This window comes from Embiotoca jacksoni, unplaced genomic scaffold (assembly GCF_022577435.1).
Source record: "Embiotoca jacksoni isolate LCO1_2020_lvr unplaced genomic scaffold, fEmbJac1.0.p SCAF_4, whole genome shotgun sequence".
NCBI lineage: Eukaryota > Metazoa > Chordata > Actinopteri > Embiotocidae > Embiotoca > Embiotoca jacksoni.
Window position 1 is genome coordinate 22,442,627 of NW_027185392.1, and position 20,974 is coordinate 22,463,600.

The window sequence follows — 20,974 nt, forward strand, 5'->3', positions numbered from 1 at the left end:
GTGTGTGTGTGTGTGTGTGTGTGTGTGTGTGTGTGTGTGTGTGTGTGTGTGTGTGTGTGTGTGTGTGTGTTGGGGGGGGATTGAACTGTTTTTATGGATGCACTTTTTAAAATAGGTATCCATAAGAACCAGCATGCATCCTTCACAGGCCATAAGATTAAACTAATAATAATAATAATAATAATAATAATAATAATAATCTGCTCTTAAACAAGGGGAAGGTGCTGCCTTCACACTCTCTACTGCACACTCACTAGGTAATGCTTGCAACACAATTCAGACCACTGACTGAAAAAAAAGTCCTCCACTGAAGGCAGTCCAGAACAAACCGTCGAACTTGACCACAAGTAACCAGCCAACTTCTTTAGGAGGCCAGTGAGCAGGAATTATCAGCAGAGTTAGCTGTAAAATTTGATCAAACTGCACATTAATGATTAAAGATTCATGCATTCATCCCTTTTCTGTCATATGGTACGACAGTGTCCAGGAGGGGTGTGCATGATCAGGAGGAAAACCCTGAGCTGGAAGAGAAGAAAAACACAGGGATACCCAAAGATGAACATGTCCATCTCGAATGATTGACCGTTGTGTCCTTACTGTTAACATACTGTGCAGTTTAACCAGCATTTATGTTCCAAATATGGTCACAGTGTCTCCTTCTGTTCTCTCTGATGGAGCTGAATGATGGACAGGAACATGATGATGTTACGGTGAAATCGACCTTTGACTTTTTTAATATAAAACATCATTACTACACTGTTTTATCATATTAGAAATTTTGTCCTAATTAGGCATGAACTCTTGAGTTATGTCCACAAACATATTTTGTGAGGTCACAGCGACCTTTGACGACCAAAATTGAATCAGATAAAATTTCATGTTTGTGCTAAATTTAAAAAAAAAAAAAAAAAAAAAAAAAAAAAATCCTTCATTGCTTTCCTGAGAGCCACGTGAACACCTCCAAACATAACGCAATCGCTGGAAGTATAAAACCAATATACTAATTTATGTTAACCAAATAAAAATAAGTTTTATTTTATTCATCTTTAAGTAATCAATAACCCGTTGTAGATGTGCTGATCTGCTTTTATAGATTTTGGCTAAATGAATTATTTAAAATAAAAGATTGCTCTAGTTTGATATTTGTTGATTTTGCACTGAATATTGTTATTGTTATTAGTTTAAGATAACACAGATACCTTTTAAACCAAAAGTTTTAATGAATATTCTTGTTGCTGGTCCAGTTTTGGTGCTTCTATATTTCGAATGGGTTTGTAACAAGAAAAATGCAAAAAAGGATTTATTTTTTCCCCCCACTTGAGAAAAATTAGTCCGGTCTAACTTTAGGTTGGAATATTCATACAACAACATGCCACAACCTTGGAAGGGTTATTCAGGAAGTGCAATTACATTTTACTGCAGGTCAGGTCATGATGAGAAAAAGCAAAACAGAAACTTTTGGTGATTACAAATGCAAAGAAAGAGGGAGAGTACAAGAAGGTAATATGTAGCCGAGAGATGATGGAGCAGGAGGCAGAGAGGAGTGATGTAAGTATGAAATTACTGTCTGTGACATGACAAAGCAAAACTGTGTGTGTGTGTGTGTGTGTGTGTGTGTGTGTGTGTGTGTGTGTGAGAGAGAGAGAGAGAGAGAGAGAGAGAGAAAGAGAAAGAGAAAGAGAGATGAAAGGCCGGTAGAAATACCACTGGGCAGCTGGAACGAATCCAAGAGGCCAACAAGGAACACACACACACACACACACACACACACACACACACACACACACACACACACACACACATACATACACTCCTAAATTCTTTTGTTCCGCTCCGGTGATTAAAGGCTGCATGACAACAATGGTTCTGACAACTGCCGAGATTAGCGTAGTATTAGCATTGTCCTATAATTCTCGGACATATAATTAACCAGTTAATGACGTGGACAAAGGGAGACAATAATCTGTGCGTCTTCAAATTTCTGTGGAAAGTGAAACTCCAAACTTTTACTGTCACAACTTTGAAACAAATTATTTGTTTTAGGTAAATAAAAAAATAAAAAATGTGTGGCCATTATGTGGGATTACTGTAACAACTCCTGCGTATTTTACACTGCACATGGTGTCGTCATGTTTTGGCACCTACCGTTCTGCACGTCCAGGATGTGATGTTTATCCAGCGCCCATCCTCCCATGTTGGAAGCATCGAGCTCGTAGCCTTGCAAAATGGCCGTCCTCTTCTCCCACAGGATGAGGTCCAAGCAGGACTCATACTCAAACCCCACGGACACTGTTAAACACACAGAGCAGGGACTGTCATTCAAACTCTTCCCATTTTCTGTTCAAACCAAACCAAACGGGAAAGTTAGTGGGATTCAGAACAAAAGCAAACACAGTCTGAATCACAGCGCAGCGCAGATTTAACCTCCATCTGTCTACTTTTGTAACATCCACTGACTCCTGCTGAGGGTTTGCGGAGAGCTTTGGTTCTCCGGCCAAACACAAACACGCTCCCACTTTCTTCCCTCCACTTCATATCAGGCCTGTCTCCGTAAGGTTCAACGCTATAACATCATGGATGGGACATTTGCCAAATCAGTGCACACACACACACACACACACACACACACACACACACACACACACACACACACACACACACACACACACAGTCCATTTCTGCCATTTCAATTGTGTGAACTGGCAGCCACAGTAGCTGTTTTTGTCTAAAGGAAGATGAAGTTAAAAATAAAGGAAAGCTATTTGCATTTTCTAGGTACAGTAAATTATGAGGTACCAGTAGAAATGGTATGGCCTTTTAAGCGCTATAACAACATCATAATCGGTGCATTGGTTATCAATTGTCAACTGGAAAATATGATATTTTAAAGATAAGATAATAAGGCTGAATCAGTTTTAGTTAAAAAGGTCAAAGGTAAACACAGGATACATTCTCAGGTTGTCAACATAAAAAAACAAACAAATCCTATTTAAACATGTAATTGACTGAAAGCTACACTATAAAAGTGATGACAGTGAACTAAAAACAGTGAAGTGGTAGTTGGACAGCTATGAGCAGAAAGTGACTGCAGATTTGGATGATGTAGTAATTACCTGTTGTGATGAAAATGTTGATTATAGTCGCTTTATGGTTTAATTTGACTCAACCTGAATGAATCTATCTGAAGTAGAAACATCTGCTGATCAGTCCTGACATCTGTTTGAACAAACTCCCTCAACGTCCCTCTATGTATTTCTTTATTTCACTTATACCTACATGGGCAGACACACAGGGTTCCCATCATCCCTCCGACAGTGGGGTTGTTTGTCAGTGTCTCCCGGTGCACGGCTGTAATGCCCAAGGTTTGTTTGAGTTAACGTGACGTAATGCGTGACTTGTTTGGCTGTTCACTGCCAAAGACCGCAGACAGCAGACACGCTTCTGTGCCACTCTTGGCATAAATCATCTATCCTGCTGTATCTGTTATTAATCACTGTCTGGGCCTGTACGAACATTCACCGGAGCTGCCTCCAAACTCCAACCCAGAGGTTTGCAGTTTGTATAACATTGTCTCATCATTACTGAGTGACGGTCCTTCAAGCCAAAAAAACTGTGGTCAGACATCCTGCGTCTTCTGCCAAGAAAAAGGAAAATTAATACATTTTCCATGATAAATTATAGTTTTGAAGATTGCCACTAACCAACAATGTCCTGAATTGAAAGTCTAAAATTGTCCTAGGAAGGGAGGGTTTAAACTGTGATCAGCAGCAGACTAAATCCATGTACTTCCTTTATGCAGACCATTTCCATGACCTCATTTGTCAACCAGCCTGCACTACTTTGGTTTTGCATTTTACCTTAAAAGAAGACACAATGCATGCTAACGTAAAATTCTTTAAATGGAACTGTGTGACTTTGTGGCATTCAATTCAGTTCAATGTATTCACATAAGATCATCTCAAGGTGCTTTACATAGTGAGGCCTTATTATGTTAGGTTGGAGAAACTAAACAATTCCCTCCACGAGTATGACAGTGTTTAACATAAAACCTCTGACAGAAGCAGAGTCAGGTAAACGGCTGGCTGTCTCCACCGATTGGAAGTACGTGATATCTTTTGCACACAGCTGAGAACTCTGATTCAAAGAAAATGTCAACAAAGTAACTTGGAAACTTTTTGATCAAGCTGCAAACATGCGTGAATGATTTGATTTTCTCTGCAGTACAATGAGAAAAAAAGATCATGCATTCAGATTTGTGACACAAAAGGAATGGATACAAAGATATTAGAAATACACAACAGATATACAGTGCATCCGGAAAGTATCCACAGCGCTTAACTTTTTCCACATTTTGTTATGTTACAGCCTTATTCCAAAATGGATTAAATTATTTTTTTTTCCCCTCAAAATTCTACACACAATAGCCCATAATCATAACGTGATTTTTATTTTTTTATTTTTGCAAATATATTAAAAATAAAAAACGAAAGAATCACATGTACATAAGTATTCACAGCCTTTGCCATGACACTCAAAATTGAGCTGAGGTGCATCCTGTTTCCACTGATCATCCTTGAGATGTTTCTACAACTTGATTGGAGTCCACCTGTGGTAAATTCAGTTGATTGGACATGATTTGGAAAGGCACACACCTGTCTATATAAGGTCCCACAGTTGACAGTGCATGTCAGAGCACAAACCAAGCCATGAAGTCCAAGGAATTGTCTGTAGACCTCCGAGACAGGATTGTATCAAGGCACAGATCTAGGGAAGGTTAGAGAAAAATTTCTGCAGCATTGAAGGTCCCAATGAGGGACTGGAATGGAAAGAAGCATGGAACCACCAGGACTCTTCCTAGAGTTGGCCACCCGGCCAAACTGAGCGATCGGGAGAGAAGGGCCTTAGTCAGGGAGGTGACCAAGAACCAGATGGACAGAGCTCCAGCGTTGCTCTGTGAAGAGAGGAGAACCTTCCAGAAGTACAACCATCTCTGCAGCACTCCACCAAGCAGGCCTGTATGGTAGAGTGGCCAGACGGAAGACACTCCTCAGTAAAAGGCACATGACAGCCCACCTGGAGTTTACCAAAAGGCACCTGAAGGACTGTCAGACCATGAGAAACTAAATTCTCTGGTCTGATTAAATAAAGATTGAACTCTTTGGCTTGAATGCCAAGCGTCATGTCTGGAGGAAACCAGGCACCGCTCATCACCTGGCCAATACCATCCCTACAGTGAAGCATGGTGGTGGCAGCATCATACTGTGGGGATGTTTTTCAGCGGCAGGAACTGGGAGACTAGTCAGGATGGAGGGAAAGATGAATGCAGCAATGTACAGAGACATCCTTGATGAAAACCTGCTCCAGAGCGCTCTGGACCTCAGACTGAGGCGAAGGTTCATCTTCCAACAGGACAACGACCCTAAGCACACAGCCAAGATAACAAAGGAGTGTGTGGTAGTGGGGCATGGTTTGGGCTCAGCTGCAGGTGGGACTGATTGGGTGAGAGGCTCAGGGAACGGTGCCTGGAAGAGGCTTAATTAGCACAGCTTCAGGGAATCACTGATCATCTCTCTCCACATAAAAGCACCTGGGAGGACACCAGAAAAAGACAGGACTCATGGAGGACACCGGGCCGCAGGTTGGCTGCAGAAAGGACGTTGGACATGTGCTCGGAGGCTGGGCAGGAGAGCACACAATCAACTGAGTTATTTTGCTTGTCAATAAACTCGTCGAAACTGGACTTTGACTGGTTGTGGTTTGTTCGTGCCAATAGAAGCCACAGTGACGGCAAAGACGCATGTCACACTGGCGCCCATTGTGGGGCTTGGCGAGGAGATGGACGGACAGCGGAGGGGCACGCCGGCACAGCCGATCAACGCCCTGGGACAGATGGTGGAGGATATTGCGGCCATGCAGAGGAGCCAGGCGGAGGCCAACAGGCTGTTCCTGGGGGCACTGCGGGGCCAGGCAGAGTAGCAGGCCCACGCGCTTGAACAGCTCACCGCACTGTCGGCGGCAGCTCTGCCGGTGGCGGCCCCCCCTACATTAACAGGAGTGGTTCTGCACAAAATGGCGGCAGCAGATGACGTGCAGTCCTTTTTAGGGACATTTGAGGCAATAGCGGGGGCGTGTGGTTGGCCTGCAGTGGAGTGGGCAGTTCGGCTCTTGCCTCTCCTGGCTGGGGAGACACAGACGATGGCCCTGGGGCTGCCCCCTGCAGCCAGACAGGTCTACGCCGATGTGAGAAAAGCCACCGGATTGGCCTCTCCCCGGAGGAACACAGAAGGCGGTTCCGTAAAGCCAGGTTGGGGCCCAACGACCGGCCCTTTGCTCATGCCCAGCAGCTAAGGGATGCCCCCGCTAGGTGGTTGCAGCTGGGGAGCTCGGCGGGGGAGCAGGCCTTGCTGGAGAAGGTGGTGATGGAACAGTTTGTGGAGGGGCTGCCGGTCGAGACATCAGCATGGGTCCGCTGCCACCGTCCCACGTCGCTGGGTACCGCCATCACTTTGGTGGAGGGCCACCTCGCGGTCCGCCTTACGCACCCTCTAATCTTGGGAACAGATTGGCCCGGGTTTCATAAGTTAATGGGGCAGTGTGCGGGGGTGCGTTCATGGCAGACAGGGTCATGTGATATGTGTGCTGTGCTCAGCGGTGACGCAAGGTTGTCCGACACTGCAGACGGGGACAGTGACGGCAAAGATGCATGTCACAGAGTGGCTTCGGGACAACTCTGTGAATGTCCTTGAGTGGCCCAGCCAGAGCCCAGACTTGAATCCGATTGAACATCTCTGGAGAGATCTGAAAATGGCTGTGCACCGACGCTCCCCATCCAACCAAGAATGGGAGAAACTGCCCAAAAATAGGTGTGCCAAGCTTGTAACATCATACTCAAAAAGATTTGAGGCTGTAATTGCTGCCAAAGGTGCTTCAACAAAGTATTGTACAGTGGGTACGGAAAGTATTTAGACCCCTTTAAATTTTTCACTCTGTTTCATTGCAGCCATTTGCTAAAATCAAAAAAGTTCATTTTATTTCTCATTAATGTACACTCAGCACCCCATCTTGACAGAAAAAAACAGAAATGTAGAAATTTGTGCAAATTTATTAAAAAAGAAAAACTGAAATATCACATGGTCATAAGTATTCAGACCCTTTGCTGTGACACTCATATTTAACTCATGCTGTCCATTTCTTCTGATCCTCCTTGAGATGGTTCTACTCCTTCATTGGAGTCCAGCTGTGTTTAATTAAACTGATTGGACTTGATTAGGAAAGGCACACACCTGTCTATATAAGACCTTACAGCTCACAGTGCATGTCAGAGCAAATGAGAATCATGAGGTCGAAGGAACTGTCCAAGGAGCTCAGAGACAGAATTGTGGCAAGGCACCGATCTGGCCAAGGTTACAAAATAATTTCTGCAGCACTCAAGGTTCCTAAGAGCACTATGGCCTCCATAATCCTTAAATGGAAGAAGTTTGGGACGACCAGAACTCTTCCTAGACCTGGCCGTCCAGCCAAACTGAGCAATCGTGGGAGAAGAGCCTTGGTGAGAGAGGTAAAGAAGAACCCAAAGATCACTGTGGCTGAGCTCCAGAGATGCAGTAGGGAGATGGGAGAAAGTTCCACAAGTCAACTATCACTGCAGCCCTCCACCAGTCGGGGCTTTATGGCAGAGTGGCCGACGGAAGCCTCTCCTCAGTGCAAGACATATGAAAGCCTGCATAGATTTTGCCAAAAAACACATGAAGGACTCCCAGACTATGAGAAATAAGATTCTCTGGTCTGATGAGACCAAGATTGAACTTTTTTGCATTAATTCTAAGCGGTATGTGTGGAGAAAACCAGGCACTGCTCATCACCTGCCCAATACAATCCCAACAGTGAAACATGGTGGTGGCAGCACCATGCTATGGGGGTGTTTTTCAGCTGCAGGGACAGGACGACTGGTTGCAATTGAAGGAAAGATGAATGTGGCCAAGTACAGAGATATCCTGGAAGAAAACCTCTTCCAGAGTGCTCTGGACCTCAGACTGGGCCGAAGGTTCACCTTCCAACAAGACAATGACCCTAAGCACACAGCTAAAATAACAAAGGAGTGGCTTCGGAGCAACTCTGTGACCATTCTTGACTGGCCCAGCCAGAGCCCTGACCTAAACCCAATTGAGCATCTCTGGAGAGACCTGAAAATGGCTGTCCACCAACGTTCACCATCCAACCTGACGGAACTGGAGAGGATCTGCAAGGAAGAATGGCAGAGGATCCCCAAATCCAGGTGTGAAAAGCTTGTTGCATCATTCCCAAGAAGACTCATGGCTGTACTAGCTCAAAAGGGTGCTTCTACTCAATACTGAGCAAAGGGTCTGAATGCTTATGACCATGTGATATTTCAGTTTTTCTTTTTTAATAAATTTGCACAAATTTCTACATTTCTGTTTTTTTCTGTCAACATGGAGTGCTGAGTGTACATTAATGAGAAATAAAATGAACTTTTTTGATTTTAGCAAATGGCTGCAATGAAACAAAGAGTGAAACATGTAAAGGGGTCTGAATACTTTCCGTACCCACTGTACGTGTTATATTTTTGTTCTTTACTTTTAACAGATTTGCAAAAAATTTAAACAACCTTTTTTTCACTTTGTCACTATGGGACTATTGTGTCCCATAGTATTGTGTGTAGAATTTTGAGGAATTTTTTTTATTTAATCCATTTTGGAATAAGGCTGTAACAACAAAATGTGGAAAAAGTGAAGCGCTGTGAATACTTTCCGGATGCACTGTAGCTGTGGTGTCACCCTGATGAATTTAACCTCAGCTGGCAGGTCTCAGCTCTGACTTTAACAGTTGCCAAACAGGCACTCCAAATATCCGTGTGCTTACTTCCATGACTTTATTATAACATATGGGCACCAATTTCAGAAGTGTTACAAAATAGAGGAGTAAATCATTTTTATGTTCAACCCGTTAAGCCCAGGTCTCTATAAGCAATAAATAACTGAGCAGGACGTTTGCTGGACTTGTCCCTCATAAAGGTGTCAAAGGGGTTAGCGTGCCCATAATGTCCAAGCCATTTCACTGTCAGAGCCTTTCTGTTGAACTTCTGTAATTACATGGATGTAGAAATGCAAGTAACACCACCTATGTTTGTCTCGATTTCACCTTCAGTCAGGAAGGACATCAACTCTCGTATTCAAAAATACACAACTATAAGCTTTGTGCTTTTTACACACACACACACACACACACACATGCAGCTGTCTACCTAAAGGGCTAAATGAGTATCAACTCGAGGGCAGATCAGAGCTCTATACTGTACATATAGTTTTTGAAAATTTCTGATTTCGATACAAAAAGGCAATACGTGAGGATGTCACCATGTGGTCTTTGCGGAAACATGTGCAGCCGAGCTTTCATCACATGCAGATATGACAGTTCAACAACAGCCATCCACCGTGCTGTTGGTCACTGACCTGCTGCATCTTGATCAGCTTTTTTATGAAGCGGAGAGTGCTACTCATTTACTGTCTTAAGTCATGTTATTATGGGAAGTCAAGGGATTCAAAACCTCCTGGTCACAACCCCACTTAACCTCCAGGCCTCTGCCCCCATTATTTCATATAAAACAGCAACACAGGTGGTTAAGTGTAAAGTCATGAAGGAAAGTTATTATTGCATTTCCTGTCTGTGTTGGAAAAGTGAAGCTGTTATTTTTTCCACTGTGAAACTTTTCACAAAAGCAGATCACACATTCCAGATACTGATCTTGGCATCTTCAGGATTGATGACACTTTTTTCTCTTCACATACAAAGCATTACAAGATGAAGCCACCTCTGAATTTCAATGTGTTTTTTTTTAGCAGATCTTCAGGTCCCCAGAGGATGAACCTCCGGCTGCTGGTTGATCCTCCTTTTGTTGTTGCTCCTCAACTTTGGAACAATGCTCCAGTGTCAGATAGGTTGAACCGGGTCACTTTTTAAAATCGACAGTATCATGACACGTTTTGAACCTTCAACATCAATGTGCATCAAAGAAATATCACATTTTGCAAATAGTGACACCCGTGAACCATGGTGGAGGTTCATTGCAGGTTTGTGGAATCTGGAAAGTGCAGTTGTGGATTTGGTCAAATAAATTGTTGACCTCAATCCTGAAAATGACACAGATTTATCCTGCAGTAACAAAACGGAGGTGTCTGATAGTCTCAAATTCATTCAACATCCAACTAGAGCCATGAAGAATTATCTTCAGACAAGACAAAGGAGTCCAGCAACAGACAGTCTGAACCCAACAGAGCCCTGATCTCCCATCATGAAGTCAGTCGTGGGTCACATGAAGAGACAAAAGGCAAGTCTCTACCTTTAAACAATTTACATGTGTGTGCCGTGGAAAACTGCCTGAAAGGCAAATACTGATTGCTGCACTTTGTGTTGCGTTAACTTAATAAATACTATTAATTTCATTATGTTTTTTGAAAGCATCTTCACTTCACAGCATTGTTAACAAAGTGCCTAAAAGTTTATTTTCCATGGAAGCAAACTCACCGACTGCCTCTGACAGTCCGTAGACACGTTGGCCGTAGGCGTCCGTCTTGTCCCAGATGAAGGTGTAGGAAAGATTTGGTTGGGCAGGGAACCATTTCTGGAAGAGACGGCCTACCACTGCCACCATCAGGTGAACCTGGACCAAAGACACAAAGATCACTAAAGTCCAGGACAGGGTACCACTGATATGGAGAACTACTGCTGCTGTTCAATGTATCATACTATAGTGGCTCTGAAATGACATTATATACAACATATCTTACCTTCATCAGATTGAAAGGTATTGATGACTGTGTCATGGTGACTTTGAGGATTGGTTTGTATCCTGCAGCTCTGGAGCTCAGGTATATCAGGTTCAGATCACTGCCAGGTATGGACGTTTCTTCTTGTAAAACCTGCAGAGAGAAAAAGAAAACACATCAGCAACTGACATGATTTTATCATCACGATTCTGTGAATACTTCGATGGCAGAAAAACAAGCAATCAAGGTGTGCATGTTTGAGACTGTGGCTAGTTTCCAACCAGGGACTGTAAACGTGAACGTAGCCTCTGGGTCTGAAAAATTAGGCCGATGCTATAGTGCCTTAAGCTGCAATACCACCGGGTGCCACCAGAGGTTGGCTCCAAAAAGCCTCCAACTCCATAGACTCCCATTCAACTTCTCATAAAATTCTGAGTCAATAACATTTCTCCATTAGTTATTTCGGTGGTGTTAGCTGAAGTCACTCCATTTTATTTGTTTACTGGAGGTCTATCTGAAAATAATCCTGCCAGTAATTTCAAAAATAAGCTTCAAAAAGCGTGTTTTTGGGGGTGTGTCTGTTTGATTGACAGGCCTGAGGTGCTGTCAGATTACCGCTATCGGTGGGCGGGACATAGTATCGTCAGGTTTCCAATCAGATCAGTCTGATCCACCGCTCGCTCCTCCCCCAGCTCGTCCAAATATAGTCACTTCTGTCTCCAAACCAATTCGAGCTCGAGGCTTCATGACGGCCGTTCACAAACTGACGGGTGACATCACTGTTGGTTGCCGCTGGTTTCCAAATCACTGCATTTGTTGGTGGTCCACATACTGAATTTTACATTTTAAATTAAATTGTATTCATATAGCACCAAATCCTTACAAGACTCTACAATTTACAAAGAGAATCCCAATAATCCCCCTCAAGCAGCACTCGGTGTCAGTGAGGAGGGGAAGCAGACTCAAGGTGTCGTCTGCTGTTGATATCCTACTTTTATCTGTGCACACAAATAAATTGAAAGGGACCAAATACGTGTTACTAGAAAGTATTAAATTCACTTCTATGTCCAGCAATATAAAGCATCAAATAATAAACAGCTGGGTTCTGTCACTCCTGTGTGAATACATGATAAACCGGTCGGTAACGGAATCTGGCTCCACTCCCAAGTAAAATCTGCTGACCTGAGGGGTCTGTATTCATATCCACATCATCCGGCATACCTCTTTGAATGCATGTTCGAATACAGGCCGTATTTCATGAGCTGCACTTTCAGGTTAAGGACATGATGAAGGACTGCTGGTTTAGATCAGCTGCACACAGCATATCGACACCCTCTCGACGTTTTGATTTCATAGAGCATATTTTAGTTTCACTTTGCACATTAATTCCTGTGCAGGTGGATGTATACGTGTGCTTAAATATACACATTATCCAAACAGGAAGTCACATCTGTTTTGTTTTTTTTATCTTTATATATATTTGTGATTTTGTATATGCCCTTGGATTGAACCTGAAGGAGGTGAGGCAGACAAGATCACTGCTCTGTCAGTAGACAGCCACATGAAGCAGAGGACACACAACATGCCTCGACATTACTCCAGATGTGGAACCAGAGGTGTCAGCAGTGGGAGGGGAACAGAGGTGGAGGAGGGGGGAGAAACTACAGCAGACTGGCAAAGTCACGGAGACAACACAACATTCAAATGTCTTCTCCAAGCTTCGCCGAAGACGATGACTCTATGGAGGACCGAAACTTATTGAAACGTTAATCATTTATTTAAAAAGTGGGTCGTGTTTGTTTATGGTTTGGGCCATCGTTTTGTTCACTTATGATATCCGTACTATACTCTGCGTGAGCAGTCACATGATCGGCTTGCTCAGATGATTCTCAGTCACTTTATTTCAAGGGCCGCATTCATGATGTTGGCATCTGTCAAATCACAGGAAAACTGTTTGCATGCACAAATATGGCAGCACAAGAGGTCAAAGCTGAACCAGACAGTCGGTGTGTGTTTACTTGGCAATTACAGTAAAAATAAAATGTATGTTTGCCTTTTTCTTCTATTTCAATGAAGTTTGTCCAAATTGGGGGTTTGTTTACAACCTGTGTTTGCTTGTGTATTCTGCCCAGTCAGAGTTTTTAGTGATTAACTGATGATATACTGTCTATTTTACTAATGGGCAATTATAGGAAGAACAACTGCTTAGCCCTGTGATCCAGAGGAATTTACACAATATAAATTAATAGCAAAGGATTACAGTGTGTCACTAGTGGCACCACTGCTTCAAGCTACTTTCGGGCTCGTCCTGGATTTGTTCTCCGTGGAGATTGCATCTTCTAACTTTGCTTGTGTTGACTTTTTTTCCAGGTGGTCTGGTTTCCCGCCCCGAGCCCAGAGCTTGCTAGCCTGCCTGCGCCGACTGCCGCTCACAGCTTCAGTTTTCTTGGCTGTGAATACAGTCTGGAAACTCGGCTCGTACTAGTGTCTGCACGGCCACTCTGAAGGGGGGAGCAATCAGCGACTGGCGTCGGTGGTTCACAGCGTTTGTCCCGCCCCTTCTTCACTGTGATTGGACAGCTGGTGACAGTGACGAGCGCAGCGTTAATATTTTTCCAACTCTAGCTGACCAGAAAATAATCATCAGCGTTTAGTGTAGAGTGCAGAATAAACACTCAGCACCTCGTCAGGCTTTTAAAAATATGCTGTACTCAGGAAAAAACTCTTTGGTGGACACAGTAGGTAGTTGCAGCAGTGGCTTCCCCACAAGCTGATTGGTAAAAATTAACCCAAGGTCTACACCGAGTAGGATGGAAGGACTGCAAACAATTTCTCATGGAGGGGGGACATACGCCAAATTTTCCCAGAGTGGAATTGGGTTTGCACCAGGCTACAGAGCTGCCATTCAGATCAGGTGAATAGTTGCATTCGACTGCCTTAATGTTAGCCCTCTAATCGAGGACACAGTATCATACTAACAATACACACTCCTTCAAAGTTTAAACAGAACAAAAAGGCTTTTTCTAAGAGGATTCTAGACCTGCTTCGAGATAAAACTACAACAGGACGAGAAGCTGAGTGAACGAGGAAAACATGGTCAAAAATATTTTAGAATATAAAAAAGTAGTCCTTAGGGAATGATCCATTTGGACTGTTCCGGTGTTATACTTTTCAGCTGCACTATTGCCTTTTCATTAACTGGGCATTTAGCGTTCATTACAGATCCATTACATCCACTTTAAGACTGCCCTTTTCCCTCCTCTCTAATGGACTCCGCTCCACCAAAAGCTAAGAAGCGGCTTTCCATTTGCCTGCTTTTGATCTGCACTCACATGCACACCAATTCACATTTGACTCTGTCACACACACACACACACACACACACACACACACACACACGTTTCATGCACACACTCATTCCCTTTAACACAGATAGACAGCCACACAGGCACACACACACACACACGCTTGTCAAATAAAAAATAATTATGGAGCGCTGGTTCAGGGTTGTAAAAATATAAAAACACACAGTGTTTTGTCATCTGTTTCATTTCCTCTGTGGACTGGTTAATGCGACGTGACGATAATACAGCCCCCCCCCCCCCCACACACACACCCCCACCACTCACACACACACACACAGTCATGGAAATACGCACGCACGCACACACACACACACACACACACACACACACACACACACACACACACACACACACACTTCTCTCTGTACAACCTGTCTTGCACCCACACGGCCTATATAACTCTCTTTTCTCTTTCTTTTCATGCACACACACACACACACACACACACACACACACACACACACACACACACTGCACAAAGATAACATGGTGTAATGTGTATGCAATTACAACATTCCTCAATGATGAGCCGAAGTTGCTCGCTAAGAGAAACGTGCTATTAGGCTCACAGGCAATTAGAGGCAGGACGCAGGGTGGGGCTCCGTGTGTGTGTGTGTGTGTGTGTGTGTGTGTGTGTGTGTGTGTGAGTGTACCCGCATGGACCAATTACTTTCCTGTAAAAACAACCACTCCAGAGCCACAATTCCTCAGCTGTGTTGTGTTGTGTGTGTGTGTGTGTGTGTGTGTGTGTGTGGTGTGTTAACCAAGTCCACAGAAGAAATGACACGGATGACAGACCTCCATGTTTAATGTGTTAGTGTTCAGCAGGTTCTCTGACAGTTAGGCTTCATCAGCCTCCGCCTCTCTCTACCCATCGATAGCTGTAATCTCACTTCACCACAGGCCTGTCAATCAAACAGACTAAAAATACATATTTTTTAAGGTTTATTTTCTAATTAATGACGGGATTATTTTCAGATGGACCACCAGAAAACGAATAAGAAGGAGCGACTTCAGCAAATGACACCGAAATAACTAGTGGAGAAATTTTATTGATTTAGAATTTTAGGAGAGAAGTTGAATGGGAGTCTATGGAGCCACTCGGTGGTACTACAGCTTAAGTCACTTCAACCTCATATTTCAGAGCTGGAAGCTGCGTCCACTTTGAAATGTATTTAATGGATGTATTGATGGACTTTAAAGTTGAAGCCTGGTCCTTGTTGCTTGTTTGGTATCTTTTTGTTTTCATTATTTAAAACAACCTCTACATATGTTAGCCAGTAAAGTATTTAATAACTATTTTCAAAATAGGATGGGCGGTTCTCAAATGTCAAATGTTTTACAGGTTAATGTTTTTGCAACGCAACTCGAGAAAACATCATCACCAAGTTTAAGAAAAGCAAATTAAGAAAACTTTAAGAATCTTCTCCAATTTGACAAAATATAACACTTCAAACACAGAAACACTGTTAACAGCTACAACAGGAATGATACTGGGACATGTTTGTTGTCACCATGGTGACTCAAGTTGGTTAGTTAAGTTGATTATCCACCAGCAGTGTTGGAAAATGAGCTTACGTGACATTCTTATGTTTTTTTTTTTTTTTTTTTTGCGTTTTTTTAATCTTCACTTCACGAGTCAAACGTTTACGTTTGCGTCCCGGCTGTGTCCATCGATGTTTAGTGTCCCTTGGAAAATCTTTGAGTAATATGTGCATCTCGATATTTGGTCGTGTTTCAGTGTTTACAGCATATTTTTCTTAATTCTATTCTGTTTTGTTTAATTCGTTTTTTTTGTGTGTGTTTGTCTCTTTAAATGTGTTTTCTAAAGTTGTCTAAAGAATGTGCTTCGACAAGCCCTGAAAACATAAAGACCCAGCAGAAGTCCAGTTCGTAGTCGGGGCAGGAGTGTTCATGCTGATGACACTTCAACACAACAACTGTGGCAACATGATAAACTACACTGCTCAAAAAAGTCAAGGGAACACTTAAACAACACATCCTAGATCTCAATGAATGAAATATTCCAGTTGAAAATCTTTATTCATTACATAGTGGAATGTGTTGAGAACAAAATAACATAAGAATGATCAATGGAAATCAAAATCATTATCCCATGGAGGTCTGGATTCAGAATTATACTCAAAATAAAAGTGTAAAAATCAGATCACAGACTGATCCAACTTCTGTGGAAATTCCTCAAGACAAGTCAAAATGAGGCTCAGTAGTGTGTGGCCTCCACATGCCTGTATGTACTCCCTACAACGCCTGGGCATGCTCCTGATGAGACGACAGATGTTCTCCTGAGGGATCTCCTCCCAGACCTGGATCAAAGCATCAGTCAACTCCTGGACAGTCTGTGGTGCGACGTGGCGTTGGTAGATGGAACGAGACATGATGTCCCAGATGTGCTAGATTGGATTCAGGTCTGGGGAACGGGCAGGCCAGTCCATAGCATCAATGCCTTCATCATGCAGGAACTGCTGACACACTCCAGCCACATGAGGCCTAGCATTGTCATGCATCAGAAGGAACACTGCACCAGTATATGGTCTTCAATGGGTCTGAGGATCTCATCCCGGTACCTAATGGCAGTCAGGGTACCTCTGGCTAGCACATGGAGGGCTGTGCGGCCCTCCAAAGAAATGCCTCCCCAGACCATCGCTGACCCACCGCCAAACCGGTCACGCTGGAGGATGTTGCAGGCAGCAGAACATTCTCCACGGCGTCTCCAGACTCCGTCACGTCTGTCACATGTGCTCAGTGTGAACCTGCTCTCATCCGTGAAGAGCACAGAGCGCCAATGGCGAAGCTGCCAAACTTGGTGTTCTCTGGCAAATGCCAATCGCCCTGCACGGTGTTGGGCTGTAAGCACAGGCCCCACTTGTGGATGTCGGGCCCTCGTACCACCCTCATGGAGTCTGTTTCTGACAGTTTGAGGAGAAACATGCACATTAGTGGCCTGCTGGAGGTCATTTTGTAGGGCTCTGGCAGTGCTCCTCCTGTTCCTCCTTGCACAAAGGAACAGATAGTGGTCCTGCTGCTGGGTTGTTGTCCTCCTACAGCCCCCTTCACATCTCCTGATATCTCCTCTGTGCTCTTGACACTGTGCTGACAGACACAGCAAACCTTCTTGCCACAGTGTACATTGATGTGCCATCCTGGATGAGCTGCACTCTGAGCAACTTCTGTGGGTTGTAGACACCGCCTCATGCTATCTCTAGTGGTGAGGGCACTGGCAAAATGCAAAAGTGACCACAAATCAGCCAGAAAGGATGAGGACAGAGAAATGGTCTGTGGTCACCACCTGCAGAACCATTCCTTTATAGGGGTTGTCTTGATAATTGCCTCTCATTTCCACCTGTTTTCTGTTCCATTTGCACAACAGCAGGTGAAATTGATTCACAATCAGTGTTGCTTCCTAACTGGACAGGTTGATTTCCCAGAAGTGTGATTGACTTGGAGTTACATTGTGTTGTTTAAGTGTTCCCTTTATTTGTTTTGAGCAGTGTATTAGGTCTGCGAGAACTTTACTCCAGTCAAAGTCATGATGTACATTAAAAAAAAAAAAATTAATTGAAGTGTGGCAGCTGCACACAGAGTATGTGCAGAGCCCAAAGCACATGAACACAGCGCATCTCTGCAGCATTAACTGTCCAATAAAAATCTTAACATTACCTTCAGACAAATTTCAACGGCAGCAATGAATGTTATATTTAATCTCTGAGGGCAATGTTTATCTTCCCAAAAGAAATGATCTCATATATTAGACACTACTGGTGTCAGACCCCGAGCTAGGACGACATTGGACCCACCAGACTGGTATCACCCGGCAGGCGAGTTCACATCAAAAATTTCCAAAAAGAGCAGATTTCAAACATTGTCTGCGATACAATGGATTAATTCAAAATCCAAACAATTACCTTCCCACATAAAAAAATATCAAAAGACCATAAAGTGGAATAATAGAAGTATTGGCTGAAAAAAATACAACAAGTCTGAGCCTGTTTTTTCGATCCCGAATTCAAGAAGCTGACGAGGGTTCATATCGTACATGATAATACTGGTATGCTTTTTTTTTTATATGAAAACTGAAGGCAAACTGTTGCTGTATGCTGATGTATAAAACTATAACATGTATTGTATCATAATAATGAATCTCATATTTTTTCTGTATTTTGTCATATCATCAAGAATATCGCAAAACCACCCAGACATAACATGATATTATTTTAGGGCCATATCACCCACTTTTTTTAATTTATTTTTTTATTTTTTATGAAACAGTGGTGGTTTGACTGATGAGAACACTGATGACATGCATGTAAAACGTGTATCATATCTGTGTGTTGGTGAAATGATTGGACTGATGATGATATCCTCTGTTAGGGATCTACAGTGTGAGCATTGGAAATTACTAAATGATTTGGACACACCAGTACAAAAGACTCTAGAATAAAGCTTTTGCTTCAACGCAACAGAAAAGAAACAGTCTGTAGCACCGCTGCACAGTCAGCGTGAACTGAGAGGTTTTCCTCAGTAAAACCACCAGCTGAATGTGTCACAGCGACTTCAGCAGTCAGATATTCTAGATCAGAATTTTATTCAGATTAAATCAATAGGTGAAGTGGGTTAATTTTTGGTTCTGAATCAGCTCCTTCAGTATTTTCAGAAAGTAGCTCCGAGGAAAAAAGTTTGTACTCAAGTCAGAAGGCTGTTATTTTAATGTGTAAATATATATTCTATCAGCATGTACACTTTTGAGGACAGAAGTTCCTGACCATCATATTATCAGGTTGTGAACCTTAATTAAAAAAACACTCAAAAGTGTTTAGGTCTGTTAACTTCAAGATTTTAAATGAGTTTTCTTTTTGGTTGCTTTGTGAAAAGAGACGCGGTAATGAAGTCATACACAATCCTGTCCTTCGTTAACTCTTGTACACATCCTGTGTTTCAAGCTTCTTTTTACAAAAATCATGAATCAGCTGTCAGCTTTCCCCGTGTCCACTACATACTCGGTGTCCCCTTACCTTTATTTGTAGCCACAAATTTTTCTATAATCAAATGAAGCATTGAGTCCTGTAAGAATTCTGACACTTGCTAATAACTTACCTGAGTTTCAGGTATGATGGGGCCGTCTGCAGGTGAACCTCTGTAAAATGTAGACAGTGGGGAGGCAACAATGATAGGACTGGGTCTGATGAAGCCACTCAGGTCACAGCTGGGGATATCATTCTCCTCCTGAAACACAGACATAACACGTGTCCGTTTTTTTTTAAGTCCCAGACGGTGAAACAATGGACTTCTTTACTCAGTCCTGGGAAAACTCTGCCTGCATGGCGTGTCTGTGACTGCTGCAGCTCCCTCGTGTGTGTGTGTGTGTGTGTGTGTGTGTCCACACTGCTGTGGTGCTGATACTGACAGCCCTATCTTTCTACATCGAGATAATGGCCATCAGTGATCAAATGGTCGAGGACCGACGAGTAAAAGAGTCGCAACCAACGAGAAGTCACGTACTTTTTGTTTACCCGCGTTTAGAGCGAGACACAGACAGAGGGAGGGAGAGCACAGCGGGAAAAACTCTGCCCTTCACCTAGTCGTGATTCTCACGATATAATCACAGCCTACATTCGGTTTCTGCTGTGACTATATGGTACATGCATGTGATCACAGATATTTTATGGGAAATTAGAGCAGCCACACAGGCAATGTTTCCCTAGGGGTCGCCAAAGAGAACAGGCCATCAAACAAAAGTGAAACAATTATCCGAGAAAATAGGCACCCTGCTCTGTATGGTAATCCAGTCATCATCGTCAGTGGAAAAACAATAAAAAATAATCAAAAGATGAAATGAGATGTGCGTTTGAAGTCCGAGAGCCCGCGATGACAAACAGCAGTGGGCGGCGCTCACCTTCTTCATGACCAGCGTGTCCATCACATAGAAGACGTTCCACGGCACCCACACGGTTCTGTACTGTGTGAGGAATGGAGCCCGCTCGAAACTCAGCGTTAAGGACGCCCCGCCGTTGGCCAGGAGGTCGAACCTGCCAAACGAATAAAGTGGAGCGTAAGTGTCAGAAAACACTGGTCAGCTGCATAGGAGGCTGAACGTCATTACTCTGAATTCTAATGTTTGCTGGATTAAAGCTTTCTTCACTGAGCTATGAAACTCTTGAAGCATGAAACAGGAGCTGTACGGGCTCTCAGAGGTTCAACTGTGAAGTTGTAATTAGCTCATTTCAATTCTACGAGTGTTTGTGCCTCAGTCAATACACATGTATTTCTGTGTGTGTTTCAACTGCATGTGAACATGACGTGTGACTGTGTGAGCATAACTTCTGTTCTGTGTGTGTTTGTATATTTGTGTGTGTGTGTGGATGTGCGTGTGCTCATATGTGTGGGTTTTTGTGTCCGTATATTCGTGTGTGTTTGTGCGTGTGGGTTTCTGTGCGTGTGGGTTTGTGTGCTATATTTCTGTGTGCGTATGTGTGTGCTCGTGCGTGCGTGAGTGTGTGTATTTCTTTTTGTATATTTCTTTGTGTGTGTGCGTGTTGGCTAGTGATTGATAGCATCCTTGTGAATCCAATGCATTTTAAAAGAGTCTTCCATTCACACCTGTTCAGCTGATGTGTTTGAGATTAAAGATGCAGCCTAGAGTGGAGGTGTTGGGGGGGGGGGGTGTCACAGCACAATATAGATGTGATTTAAGTACTCTCCCTTTGTTTTTCTGAACTGGCATTTCATCAAGTGTTTTATACATCTTTTGACACTGGTTAAGAGTTAAGAGTTATATATACAGTGCATTCGGAAAGTATTCGCAGCGCT

The 20,974-nt window shown here is 43.2% G+C and overlaps 1 protein-coding gene across 5 annotated transcripts in view; it reads right to left on the reverse strand.

Moving 5' to 3' along the window:
- tenm3 (teneurin transmembrane protein 3) overlaps window positions 1–20,974 on the reverse strand; it is a 338,433-nt gene that overhangs the window by 55,187 nt on the left and 262,272 nt on the right. For all 5 annotated transcript variants that reach the window (XM_069168313.1, XM_069168317.1, XM_069168316.1 and 2 more), the window contains 5 exons: window positions 20,061–20,193; window positions 19,262–19,390; window positions 10,806–10,937; window positions 10,543–10,678; window positions 2,146–2,289 (listed from right to left, as the gene is read on the reverse strand). In XM_069168313.1, the coding sequence (XP_069024414.1) occupies window positions 2,146–2,289; window positions 10,543–10,678; window positions 10,806–10,937; window positions 19,262–19,390; window positions 20,061–20,193 (674 nt within the window). The remainder of the gene's footprint in view (window positions 1–2,145; window positions 2,290–10,542; window positions 10,679–10,805; window positions 10,938–19,261; window positions 19,391–20,060; window positions 20,194–20,974) is intronic.